We start from the raw sequence: 14,636 nt of genomic DNA, 5'->3' as shown, positions 1-14,636 counted from the left end.
ATTAAGTATAAGATTATTACTCAGACCTTTACTGGAAAGAATTTCAAAACATGCTGTGGGGGGCGCCTGGTGGCTCAGTGTATAGAGCGGTTTTGTCTTTGAAATAGCGATTGAGGAGGTTACAAAAATTTTGTACTTTCAAGCCTCAACTTGGTTGGTTTTCCCAAGCTGAGCCACACAATAACATCATCTGTAGCTCAAACTTACTCAAGATTGCCAGCAAGTTATACAGAAGATGGACAGTGAATATATTCCCAGGGGAGGGCGGATACAATGCTGTAGTAGCTACACCTCACAATTTATTACAAACCAATAAGCAACCCCACCACACAGCACAGCCTCAGAAATGACAGATATATTGAATCAACACCCTGACACAGTCTCAGTAAATATTGAACATTATAAGCTTCACAAACATAGGAGTTATTGCAGTGTGGTGCTAATGTGTTGGATTACATTAGATCGTACAAGTGTGCACGTTATTGGATCAAACACCTCTACATTGGTGCTGGGACTGTATCTGAGATATCAAAAATAGATATATTATGGCAAATTCAGAAAAAGTAAATATACAAACCACATCGACAGCTGCTTTCTGGACTGTCAAAAAACAACCACGACGCATGCAGTTAACCTTCCTCACATATTGCCTCCTAACCAGTTCATTTCATAGGTGTGCACAATACAAGACATGCTATACTATTTTGTTCATGTTAAAAAAAAATCTTCAATGAAAACAAGGTGCTACGGTTCCATTTAAGCTAGTTCACCTCTATTCTTTGGACTTTCTTTCCTTCACCAGACCCATAATCACATAGATATAGACTTTTCCCATGCTGCCAAATGGAGTGAAAAAATGAAAAACATTTTTTGTAATGGGGAAAAAAAATAATATTGTGTACTTAAAGATGTTTAAAGCTATGTGGGACCTGCTATATAGAGTGCTGCAGAAATCGGTCCAACGTGGAAATGTGTTATCATTTTTGCACTTCTGGTTCCATAACCATAAGGTTATCATAAGCCTAAGAGACTTTCGCATTTGGTTCTACGACGTAAAATACATCAGCAAAATCCCACTTGTGACCGTAGTGTAGTTTGTTTATAGCCTATCATTAAGTTTTAACTTTTGGTGATGCAATTAAGCTTAAAAAAAGCACAAAAGTGCATGGTGTTCATTTGTGAAGATTATCTTGCTGAATAAAATGCAAGTATCATAAATGTTTGTTTGTCACACAACTTATTTTCTGCAATAATCCAAAACCTAATGGAAAAATCCCATTGGCTTTTTGACAAGGGGACCAGGGTGACGCTTATTTCTGTGTCAGCCTACAAAAACACATTATCCCTGCAGTCCATGGCGCCTCATTGTGCAGACTGCACGTAGGCCGTTTTTTTCCACAGGCGACTGTCGTCATGGTAGAAAAAGCACAGGTGTTACTAATAACATTAACAATGGCAATGTTTTAGTCACGTGCTGCAGCCATGATAGTGTGACGGTGAACCAGCATACACATTACTATGTCCCTAAAACTGAAGCAGCTAAATGGAATTCAGCAATCATCAGTTTTAGGATTTACACATTTCCCTTTCATACTATGACATGTCAAAATGTAAAAAGGTATATCTCAACTTGCCTCTCACAAGAAAGTCTTTTGAACTTTAACCTATTGAGGTCCAGCTTTAGCCACTTCATAAAAGTATTTATTTCAAAAGATGATAGCTCCTTGTGCATTTTTTACTGTCGTTGCATGTTGTCTGCCCCTGATCAAATCATTAGGAGACAAAGTACCAAGGGCCCCTTTTTTCTCTTGTTATTATTTTACCATTTTGTTACTTGCAAACTGGGTTGCAACATCAGATATCATTTAGTACCACATTTCTCTTCTTCTTTCCTATGGATGCAGTGTGTAAACACAAGCTGTCTGCATTTTGATCAATATGGTAATACTATAACTATTGCTTATATAAATAAGGAACACACCCTAACTAATAACCAAACTGAAACCCAAAGTCCAAAAGGTTTTGTTCAAAAGTAAGAAATACACCTTTTGAAAACACTGGACAAATGACTAGTTTCATTGAAAATAAATGTTCAGCTTCAAGACTGCATGGCACTCTTGAGTTTTAGAGTTATTTTATCACTGTATGATATTTTGGAAAGCAAATCTATGAATATAAAACATCAGATTTCCTGTGCACACTCCCTCTCTCTCACTAACACACACATCTGTCATTTAGACAGTGAATAGACATGATTCAGAGGCACTATAAGTAGCTCCTGCATTTCACCAGAGCAGCCCAATTAGTGTGTGTAGTTATGTCACGGCTCAAGCATCAGCATGGATCAATACAATCATTACTCCAATTTCCCCTCTTGTCATTAACACTCACAGAGAAACTTACTTCCACATTTGCGCACATTCACACAGACATACAGAAAATCCAAACGAAAATATTGAGATCACTTGCTATTTCTTTCCCCCTTCCTGAATGGTGCAATATGTGCTGGTTTCATGAAAGATGAAAATGCAGGGAATTGCTGGAATTTTAACACTGTCACAGTCAGTGGTAGTAGTACATGCACACATGCACAAACACACACACAGACTCACACACACCTACACACACACACACACACACACACACACACACACAGTTTGAAATGGTGGCACGTTCATTCAGTGACACCTGCAGCTTGTGTGATTAAGAGGAGGCTCAAAATGGGGAAAAATTAAATACTGTGTCAGCGCACAAGTTAATAGCCTTCTACTCACACTTACATACCTTCGCTCTCTCTCTCTCTCACACACACACACACACACACACACATACACACACCATATCTAAAAAGACACCTGCATCATGCTGATATGGGAGCTTGTGTATGCATCACTGCAAAGATACACACACACACATACACACACACACACAAAAATTGCTGCTTATTTTCATCTCTCTCTAGGTCTCTCCCACCTTTCCTCCATTGCTCCCCTCCCCCCCTCTCTCTCCTGTTTCTCAATACCCGCGCCAGGCGCTGGGCCTATACTGCACATGCTGACATCAGCAACCAGCAGCGCCCCCTAGAACCCCCACCCTCCCCCAAACCACTACCACACACTCAAACACACACTATATCAAGCAGGCCCCATGTGGCTGCGTGACATGAAATTACTGACAAATGTGATTGATGGTGATCAACAGCCCCATAAAAAGGGCCGCCGGTTCATGCCCTCTCCTCTTAATTAACTATAAATTACATGTCCAGAATTTCCTCTGTCACCTCCTGCAACCTGCCTCACATGGGCTGATGCATCTGTTTGTTATATGGCTTTAACTCATGGGATAAGAAACATGTGAAGGAATCAGACACATGTCTGCACATTACCTGATCCTCAGGCCTACTGTGGCAGCTTTTACTCACTGTACAATGGCAGGTAAAGGATATGGCCATTCGGTGATCTTTTTGGCGTATTTTCTGACGAAGTTATCCTCACTGAAAATGAACAGCGAGCGGTTGACAGTGAAGCAGTTCTGGCGCACGGGAATGGGGTTATAGAGAGCCATAGTCCGGGCTCTCTGCGCCATAGACTGCTTGTACATTCTCTGGCCCCCGGGCCCCCCAGGTGGACCGTGGCCGTGCCCGTGGCCATGCCCGTGGCCGTGGCCGTGCCCGTGGCCGTGTCCATGGGGTCCTCCTTGCCTGCTACCACCGCGGCCGCCCGGGCCCCCTCCTCCGGGCCCTCCTCCATACCTGGCCGGTACCTCATCTCCGAACCGCGCCATTCTCTGGACACCGAAAGCCAATCTTCACGAAGCAGCGGAGAAGGAGACCAATGCTCAGCTGTGCAGCCACACAACATTACATCCCATCTGGATCAGGACGTCATATATGCACAACGGGTTGTCCTGTGGGCTTATGCTGAACACCTGCAACCGGCGAGCAGTTCTATGCTGGTTTTAGCAGACGAGGACGCCCATGTACTGTCTCCTTCTCTGTGCGTCTCTGCCAACGGCCAATTGTGGGTGTGAGGAAATTAAATGTGTGGTCGGTTGGCTGACTGGTTGCACTGTAGGGTAGTGCTGTGGGATGTCTCTGTCTTAGTCGGTTCTTATGTCCGTATAAAGCAGGATTCGCCCCCAACATGAAATCATGGGGAGACTGTAGCGAGTTAACATGAATGTTTCATGTTCTCCATGGTTCATGCCTGTATCAGAGCGCACCACAGCCTCCTGCACCTTTCTGGATGATTTATTTCTTTACTCTCATGACAGCATGTAATGACAATCTAAACGCCTCTGATATCACACAGGCCTCAATAAATCAGATTGTCGAAAAATAAATCTGAAATTAATTAACAGCCTTTAGCTACGGCCGTCAGTGACGTTCAACTTGGCATTTTTGGAAACGGTTGCGTTTCCGAAGACTTAAAAGGCATTCAAATGGGAAAAGCTACTATTATTTATTTATTTTGAAACATCCGCAATGTTTGGCACAGTGTGTGGCAATAATGTGGCTCCCGCCACCTTACAGTGGTTTTACCAGTGCGCTCCGGCAAGCCTTGAGACCAGGAAAATTGTGACATTTGTTATTAATGCGTCTAATTTCAGAGTGCACAGTCTCGAGTAGAAAGGAGAAAGAAAAATACCGTTTTCCTTTGAAATGTCGGTGTCATTGTTGTCGATCGCTGAAGATGAAACTGTTTTTTTCTCAAACGAATTCAGTAACATCTTCCCTCGTTGCAACCATCATCTTCTCTCCAGTCACCTGCGCGGCCATCCAGAAGCTGAGAAAGGGACACACGGACGGCGTCGTCAAAGACAAGGGTATGACGGCCGCTTCTCCGCCGTCTTACACCCTCTCATGATCTTGCTTTGGCTGGTCGAGTTGCAGCAGTGCCGAGAAAAGTCCCTCACCATCCCCGCCCCGAAAAGTCTACCTTCGTCCGCACTGATAAGCCCGAATGTCCTGGCAGCGCGTCCTTTCTCTCTCTCTCATTGGAGTAGGGTAGAGCGCTCCTTACGGCCTCCTCTCTCTTCGTCCAGCGGCCCCAAGGGGAGGAGGAGAGGGACAGACGGACGGACGGATGGATCAGTGAATGGATGGAGACAAAAAAAAAAGAAAGGGAGGGGACCGGCTATTTCTTTTGGAATTCGGGCCAGACTCTCCCTTATAAACTAAATAACTCGCACCGCGCGCGAAATCGTTGCCTTTCAGTTTGTGTGAACTATAATGAGAGCCTGATCGGTTCTGCAGCCGCAGCACATGACGCACGCAGCTCGTCCAACTTCCAGACGTAGCCTATGTCACGGACGGAGGCATCGACTACCGCCTGTTTATTTTAAGGTGCTTTGGACTGTAGCCCTGCCCAGTTGGACTGGACCTCTCAAGCCTCCCAAGTCCAAATCAATTTCAAATATTGCGTAAAAGAGCCTGCTGGCGTAAAGGATGAGGTGACATCGGTAACTGTGTTTCTCGTTTCCTTTCACCTCTGTGTAAGTGTTTGTTTCATAAAGACCTAATAAGTATGCTTATTATAGACAGATGCGCGCGTGTGCGTGGCGGAGAGGCGGGGTGTTGGCATCATACAGCTTGTGCAAAAATACAGCTGCAACCCAGCTGACAATGACTGCGCGCACACGGGCGCGTGAGTAAGAGTACATGCGCGTCAAAGTGTGCGCGCGCGAGTCTGCGTGTGTTTGTTAGGGAAGGTGGAGGGGGGAGGCTATTCTTAGCAACAGACATTTGGAAATTAATGGACGAAGAGAGCTCTCTCCTCCCTCCCTCCCAGAAAAAGAGTCGAGGATCTTCTTCCCTTCCCTTCCCTTCCCTTCCTCTCCTTTCCTCTCCTCTCCTCTCCTCGAGGCTTTTCTCCGAGCTCCACCAAACACTGCTGCCTGTTCAAGGTGTGACTTGCGCAGGCACAACAAAGATTTTCAGTGACATAACGCAAATAGACAACGTGGACTGGCAATGCAGAGAGATGATAACTGCAGCCTTTTTTCTTGTGACAACATTTCCACAACATACTGATGCTACGCCTCTGGTTATTGGAGAGTGATGGCAAAGAATGGTCTCATATTCAATGAATGCCATGAGTAACCAAAATTACACCGTGAGCAAAGTGCTGGTGCCATGTTATGTTAAGCCACGAGGAAGAGGAGAAGAAGGCTGCAGTCCCCAACACCACAGGACAGTATTCCTCTAAATCTATTATGTGACCTAATTGATTGACTCCAGAAATAGCCTCCTCAGTGAATGGGAAATGATCATACATATGATTTAAGGGTGACTGGGAGAATTCATTCACCTCTCCAAGACACTGAATCAAGAGAGGGACATTGCGCTTGTGAACGTCGATCGATAACAGCACGACCTTAAACGTCTATCCAATATGTCAGAAAGGGATCGTTTTTGCCTCGTGTCCACTTAAGCAAAGGCTTCCGGCTGCGAGAGCCGTGGGTGACCCCACCACAAGGGCATGCAGGAACACAAATCTTATTTCTGATCAGAGAGAGAACCAGATAGATAGATAAATATATGGATAAGCCACCGAAATAGCATAACAATACCGTAAAATAAATGAATAAATAAATAAATAAATAAAATCTCAAGTCTGACATTATATCTAAGTGCCACCAGTCAACTCCTTTAAATCTGAGCAAATTGGGTTAATCTCGAATCAGCAACATGGGAGGAAGTCAATGGGCAACTTAACAAGAAAACAGAAAAAACCCAAACAAACATAAAAATTACCTGGAAATTAGCACACAAAAAAGAAAAGACAAATAGTTAAAAAACAAAACAAAACATAAGCAACAATGAATGACTTAAAACAGTGCTAAAACTGTTAATATAATTAAAATTATATATTTTTTATTTTCAAGTATTCTATTACTATTCTATTACTACTACTATTCTACCTATTAACTATTTTCTATATTATATTTTTTTATTCATTTTTAGTTCATTTTCTTGTCAGCTTGTACAAATTTGTAGTTGTTTCCAAGTTGCTCATTACCTTTTTAGTCATGTTTTCATAAGAAACCAAACCAATTTGCTTTCAAAGGGTTCAGGACCATGGACAGCACCAAACACAACCAGCACTAACATCCTGGATGCATCAGGACCATGGAGAGCGCCTCAGCCTCTTTACCCACCAAAACCTATCAACCAGCATCGCAGCTCACAACTGAGCAGCTGTGGAGGACTATGTGGTAGGGAGGGGGCTCTGGGGAGTTTGAGGGGGGTGTCTCCCGTGCTGCAGCTTGTCACTTGCGCACAGTTAACTCCCACCTGGACTCTCGTGGTCTCTTAGCCTCTTGAAAGCATTGAGCAAACGCCTGTCGTATCCAGTTACTACCGTGAAAGAGTGCTCCCAGTCAAACACCTGCATAACTGATGTGACCAGTTAACGACCTATCCTGCCTTACTAGTAAAAAAACAACCCCTAAAACCATTAACTCCATGCAAAACTTTAAGAAAATTAAAAGAAATATACAAGCATCTTTATGATGTCATGTAGCAGTGCTGAACCTTGCATATTCAGAGCCCTGGGCAAGCTCACCCCAACAAAACAAACAGAAAAAGATAATTGTCTTGTATAGTTTTTTTTAAAAACCCTTTTCACGTAAGTATGTTGGCATGATTTCTTTCAAAAACACGAGAAGAAGGCAATGAGCAACAAAAGTAATGACCCAAAATGAGAGAGAAATTAATAAAAAAAAGTACAAGACAAATTAACAATTTGACAAGACAAATTACCTGAAAATTTGTTTTTTGAAAAGAAGGAAGAAGGTGTTTCTCGTGAAAAAAATCTGTGTTTTTGTGAGATAAAAATGCTCTTCAAATATCCCCCTTTTAAAAAAATAATCTCATCAGCAGCACAAAATGCATTTTATTAAGAGAACTTAGGATCCGTGTACTGTTTTGCATCTCAAAAATAAAATAGAAAACAGTATGTATATATATATATATGTACAGATGTTTTCTTTTGGCCCAGTGCCCACCATTAAGTTTCGGTGTTGGGCCTCCAAGGGAAAACGTTTGGGCTACAAGCATGTTTTAACTGTGATGATCACTCACTGATGAGCACACTGAGATGACCTGAATTACCAGGACTAGAGGAGGTATTCTAATAGACTGACTGTAAGTATTTACTATTTGTTTACCTCTGTCGCATGAAGGAAGATCTGCCTCTGTCTTGCTTTTTAGTCTTTTGCTAGTTTAAGGCTTTTTTCCATTTGAATGATGATGCACATGTTACAATGAAAGACCCCACTGTTTCACACACACTGTCCCATACACACTGTCCCAACCAAGCTGTCAAAAAAGAAAAAAAAAGAAAAAATCAGCAAAAGCTTAAAAAAACTACAACTAATTCATGCTGCAGTGAGCAAGTATGAGATATATTTCATCTTTTACCTTAAAAAATGTGTCTGCCAGCTTTATAGGCTGTTATATCTTGTGGATGTGTGTCTTCACAAATGTGTGTGTTTACACTTGGGTGTGATGATCTGTGAAATTATCTATTGCCCTTCAGAGCTGGAGCCTTTGAGGAGCAGCAGCCTTCTGTCCAAACCTGTTATTCCACACAGCCAGCACAAGAAGCACTGAAGATCAACAGCTCCCAGGCCACCCATGCATAAAACATTGTTACCTCACAAGAACACATACACTGTCTCTATAGAAGAGCGAGAGATACATGATAATCTCTGTGTATTTATAGCAGATTTGGCTGAGAAAAATAATGCAACATGATAGGCTATGTTTGCTCTACAGCAGTGTATCTGTGACTGAATGCAAGTTATAGCCTGGTTTTTACAAGGACTGAAATCACACATTTCATTCAAGGTAGGGGCAAACAAATCCTCTTTGTAATACAATTAAGAATATTTCTGACAATGCTCATGTTTGTCAATATATTTTACACTATGTAGACTCGTAATTTATTTAGTATATATGATTAACTTCAGATGTTTTATGTTCTGTTAGGATGCTGAAATCTGTGAGGCAGCAGTGGCAATAACAGCCACATCTGCTTAAATATAGGTAATGATTCAGCACAACTGGATGGAGAAAGTAATTAAACTTCTGACGACTGTTCTCTGTTGTTTTTTTTTCTTTCTCTGTCAGATGTTCAAATGGTGGGTAGCTGTGAGGCTGGATCTCTGAGGCGAGGGCCTAAAAAGGAGTGTCGTGACTCAATGATTCATAAGGCTGAATAATTCAATGGCTGGATGCATGTAGAGCACTCCGCCCCTGCTGAACCCAGTCCTCTACAGACCCAGTGCAGACTTACATGTAAACCTCTGCAAAACTGGTCCACATCATACGCAACAAATTGGGGTTAACAGCCAACAACATGTCCTAACAACATATTACAGTATATGTCAAAAAATGCTACTTTGCCATCACCTTAACATACATATTTACATAACTACAGTGAAAAGTACTGTAAGGTGGGTGAGGATTCAAGTGTCCAGTCATAGAAAATTGGGTCAGATGCTGTACTTAGTTTAGTTAAGTTTAACTTCTAATTTGGGTAGTCAAGAGGCAGTGTAACAGATAGTTTATAGCAATCAAAACAAATAAAAATAAATGAATAAAATAAACAGGCTTTAACCCTTTGCATCCTGGAGCAACATCACTTTTCTTGTGCTAATTTTTGATGCCTTTCACATGTAATTAAACTTTTGATCCTGAGCAAAATAGTGCGATTTCTTTCAAAAACATAGGGAAAAAAGGCAATGAGCAACTTAGTAAGAAATGTTCCACAAATTGCAAAAAATAAGTAGATTCATACAATTATTAAAAAAAAAAAAAACAAAGGAAAAAAAAGCTAGGGCAAAAAAGACAAAAGCTCGGGAAGAACTACATTTTTTTCCGAGTTTTGCTTGCCTTTAAAACTTTTTTCATTTTATTTTTTTCTCCTAAATTTAATTATTATTATTATTATTATTCTTTTTTTATTTTTATTTTTTTTTTGTATGATTTTTTGTTGTTGTTGTACTTTTTACTAATTTCTTGCTAATTTTGGATTACTTCTACTTTCCTTTCTCATTGCTTTCTTTCCATGTTTTTGAAAGAAATCAAACCAATTTGCTCAGGTTTCAAATGGCTAAAAAATAATGGAATGGAGCCGGGGTGAAGCTAACCTCCTGGTCGGCCTTCAGAAAAACGTCATCCTTGAGCCACTCTGTGGAAAATACGTTTTGGGCTGCAACACTGCAAGTGACCACTAGAAAAAAATGTCAGTAAGGCTGCGCAGCGTTCCTGGGGCCCTGAGTTGTCCCTCACAAATGAATTATTAGTTTCTACTAAAGGAACAGTGTATACGATTTGTTAGCATCTGGTGGAGAGGACTACAGATTGCAACAAGCTGAAACTTCTACCATGTGCAAAGCATGAACTCCCAGTTCAGAATCCCTCAGTGTTCATTGTTCACGAGGTTATTATTTGGAGCCAGATTGTTCTCAGAGGTCTCTTCCTCCCCAAAACAAATAAACAGGACCTACAACAGCTAACAATCACTGACTAAAGGAGTTTTGCGTTACAAATTAGGATTTCTCCTACACTGTTTGGCTCATTGCTAATAGGGTGCTGCCCCAGCTTCTGCAAATGTGTGCTCACCTTTTCTTGCCGATAACTTCAGATCAAGATATCAGGACATTTTTATTGGGAGCCCAATAATTTGCAGAGGTCTCCTCCTCCTTTCAGAGACAAACGAACCCGCTGATTTAAACCTGCAAATAAATGAAGAATAAAGCAGTTGCATATTAAAAATTAGTGGGGGTTTTTCCCTACAGTTGGGCTCGTCATAAAGGGGCTGCTAACTATGATGGCCGATGCAAAAACGCAAAAAAAATGAATGGCCCTATCGAGAACCAGTGTTTAGTTTGTCGATTCTGGGCTGCTGTAGAAACATGGCAGACTTTGTGCAAGAGGACCCCCTCCCTATGTAGATATAAAGTGCTCCTTCTAAGGTGAGGAAAACACAGCCATTTTTATTTTCAGGTGATTTCACACTAAATAATACATAATGAATTATATTCTATTCTGCCAAAATATCCCTCTAAATCCTACACACTGGACCTTTAAAACAAAGATTTTGCCCCAGCAGTGTTGAGGTATTTGTACCTCTTTACCACGCTACAATAACAATAACACTGTCCCAAATCATTCATTTTTCATGATATTATGACAGATTGAAACCTTTAAATTATCCTGTGACACAGTGTCTTCTTGTAGATGGGTCCCACACACGTACCTTTCAAACCGACCAAGTATTTTTCTGGCGATTTTCAGTTTAATTGCATGATTCAACAGAAGACATAATGATGCCTCCAGGACAAGCTGACCGATGATAATGCAGTGAATCGTAGACGCTTTAAATGAGCGCACCAACTGGGAATGAGAATATGAACCCAAAACACTCATCATGGCTGGATGAGCGTAATGCTGCGGGCAGCAACATGGCATCCAACAATGAAATGGGCATCACATCAGTTGTGTGTCTGTGTGTGTGTGTGTGTGTGTGTGTTGGAGGAGGGGAGGGATTGTGAGTTAGTTTTATTGTGGATGCTCACTGACCGCGACCAACAGCAGGCTCACAGGAGGAGCACTAATAATCCCTGTGTATATATACAATGAATGTGTTTAGATATGCATGTGTTGGTCCGTGCTCATGTGTATCAAAAGCAAAGTTTGTCTATGTGTGTGTGTGTGTGTGTGTGTGTGTGATGGACCAAAGTGCTACACACAAAATACACCCACATAAGAAGTTTTCAGCCTGCTGAAATAAGCATAATGCATTTTTAAACACCTAGAATTATTAACCTACTCATAAGTAGGGTAACGCAGCTGGTCCTGCACAAGCAAAATATCCTTCCTCCATCAATATCTCCTCCTAACTCCCTCCCTTATCCTCTTTAGATCTGATGTGCAGAATTTAAACATGTCCACAGATGCTCCACAGAGTTCCCGTGAGGCTAGAGGAGATGTCTTACTTTCCTTGTAAACTGATATTTCACTAAGGAAGAGTTTGCCTGGAAACAAAGCAAAAGAGGGAGCAGAACAGAGAGAGGGATATGAGAGAGAGAGAGTCTCTGTGTGTGTGTGTGTGTGTGTGTGTGTGTGTGTGTGTGTGTGTGTGTGTGAGAGAGAAAGAGAGAGAGAGAGAGGTAACCTGTCCTTAGTGGTAAATAGGCCAGTGTGTTTTTTTTCTGGGGGACTCTCTTGTGAGGATGAAGTCACCATTTTCTCTGCTTTCAGAGCTCTCTTTTCCCCGTTTTTTCACACTCCATTTCTTTTTCAACCCTTCATATAGTTCAAATACACATTTCACTATGTGGGGGAAGCCAGGGATGCTTTTTGGTGAGTTACTAAGAAAACCACATAAAACTCAGCAGACTACCTTAAGTGTCACTTTTCTAACTTGTTATAGTTCTCTGCTATGTTTCTATGAAGAAAATATGTTGTGAAGAAAAACAATTGAACAACCTCACCTACCCCTCATGTTCGGGTAAAATGGGACAGTGGTTAAGGAAAAAATGGAACAATCATGTTTGTTTTTTTTTTTAATTCATCTTATTATTTTTTTAAGAGACAAAAATACTAAAAATGTATCAAAGGTGACAGATTGACACACAATAGCATAGGCAAAAAAATGTCCCTTTTCCCTTAAATGTTTGTCCCATTGTACCTGAATTCATTCAAGTACTGACATAAAACCCTTCCCATGAAAAGGATTATACTATATATACTTTTATTATAAGTCAAACAATTAATAAAAAGCAACACCCGAAAACCATTTTTGTTGTTAATCCCTTATTGTTTCAGCTGCAGTCCTCTGATGACTTACATGAAAAAATCAGCGTGCCAAATGGCTTCCCCGGTACGTTCTGGGACCAGTGATTTTTTGACTTTTTGTTCCACTGATACTAGTTATCTCAAAGAACAAAACAAAACAAAACAAATGTTTTACATAAAGACCATTCGCAACAACAACCCAAGAACATGTTTGGTCACTGGCTACTGTTTAAAGAGCCCAAGATACAAAACCTTATTACCTGATGTCCAAAATTACCTGGCTTCACCCTATACATATAACATACACAGAAAAGAAAGAATATTATACTATTTTTTCTGTATTTATCAATTCCGTTCTACATTTTGTTTTCTATTTTCTTTTTCATTGCTTTAATAATGAAGCATTTTCTGTTTATAGATTTTTCCCTCAAATATACAAATGTCCTTATTTATTTAATTTTACTATCATCAAAATTAAATATCAAATGTCTTGGGAACAAAGAAAAAGGCAGGGAAAACTATATTTATAATGATCAGAATTACATCTTTAAAATTATACTGCATAGTTGTTAGCAGTTTTAGGCATTTCTTCCCCAGATGTTCTTTCTTAAACGTTCTATAACTTTTTCATTATTTGACTAATTATTACTACTTTTTTTTGTGTGTTTCGTGTTAATGAAACATGTTAATGTTAATAATTTTGTGTTAATTTTTCTCAGGTTGCTGCCTTCTTCCCATGTGTTTGAAAGAAATAAAACCAATTTGCTCAGGTTTCAAAGGGTTAAACACCACTTCCTCCTTGAATGTTTTACTTTGAAAGGTTTCACCAGATGTTGGCACAGGTGGAGTGGTTAACTAACCTGATTTACAACCATGAGTCTTCACCGCCCTCCATGGATCAGAGAGAAGAACTGCAACATCTGCAGTCACTCCTTTCTCTGTGTCGGCTCCTCCTTCCTGACACATCTCGAAGCTTTGAGAGCAAAAGAGAGAAGGGTTCTTTTATTAAGATTATTCAAAGGCTGAGCACTGCTGGCAGGCCTGGAAGTGCACTCATAAATATAATATACAAACAATTACATTTATGTAAGCAATAATGTGATAAATGGTAACTAAAATTTGTCACGTGTTGTCTGCTTCAGCAGTGTACAGGAACATTTTCATATGATATAACCAATATAAGACAATAAGTAAGTCTGCATGTCCGGATAATTGTGTAGAATAATCTATTTCTGATCACAGTTAACAAAAGGGACTCCCCACATAAATTAAACAATGCAAGTACGGTTAAAATATTCTACGTAACCAGTGGTGGAAAATGTATTCAGATCCTGTACTAAAGTACTAATACCACCGTGTGAAAATACAGTTAGAAAAAACAAAAAACACAAAAATGATTTAAAAAAAAACAGAAAAGCCCCAAAGCCCTCAAAACAATTTTAAAAACACCCCAAAACTCTAAATTGTCCAACACAACAACAAAGAATTAAATTAAAAAAAAAAAAAACACCCCCAAAAAACTCAAAATTATTTTAAATTCCCCCCAAACCCTGAAATGTTTATCAAAACAGTTTGCTAATTTCCTAATCATTGCAGCTATATTTGTAAAAACTGTTTGGTAATTTAATATATCACATTACAGCATATTTTTAAATCTCTCATGTTTTTATGCAAAAAATCCTAACTTGTGCAGTGGGCTAACTAAAGAGTTCAGTTAAATGTAATGAAGTTAAAAAAAAGTTTCCCTTGAAATGTAGTGGGGTAAAAGTATAAAGTGGCATGAAAAAAAACCCAAAACTCAACTACTTGAGTAAATGTACTTAGTAAC

General features: G+C 40.2%; 1 protein-coding gene across 19 annotated transcripts in view; it reads right to left on the bottom strand.

Annotated features, from left to right (window-relative positions):
* Positions 1-6,538, bottom strand: part of cacna1aa (calcium voltage-gated channel subunit alpha1 Aa) — a 101,222-nt gene extending 94,684 nt beyond the window's left edge. For 12 of the 19 annotated variants that reach the window (XM_088069183.1, XM_088069185.1, XM_088069186.1 and 9 more), the window contains exon 1: positions 3,447-6,536. In XM_088069183.1, the coding sequence (XP_087925309.1) occupies positions 3,447-3,783 (337 nt within the window). In that variant the 5' untranslated portion in view covers positions 3,784-6,536. Of the gene's footprint in view, positions 1-3,446 lie in introns of all 19 variants that reach the window. The other 7 variants (XM_088069189.1, XM_088069190.1, XM_088069193.1 and 4 more) reach the window with 3 other exon arrangements.
* Between the last annotated feature and the right edge of the window lie 8,098 nt (positions 6,539-14,636).

This window comes from Plectropomus leopardus, chromosome 18 (genome assembly GCF_026936395.1).
Source record: "Plectropomus leopardus strain MGB_pleo_1.0 chromosome 18, ASM2693639v1, whole genome shotgun sequence".
Classification (NCBI taxonomy): domain Eukaryota; kingdom Metazoa; phylum Chordata; class Actinopteri; order Perciformes; family Serranidae; genus Plectropomus; species Plectropomus leopardus.
This window is presented reverse-complemented; position numbering and strand designations above follow the sequence as displayed.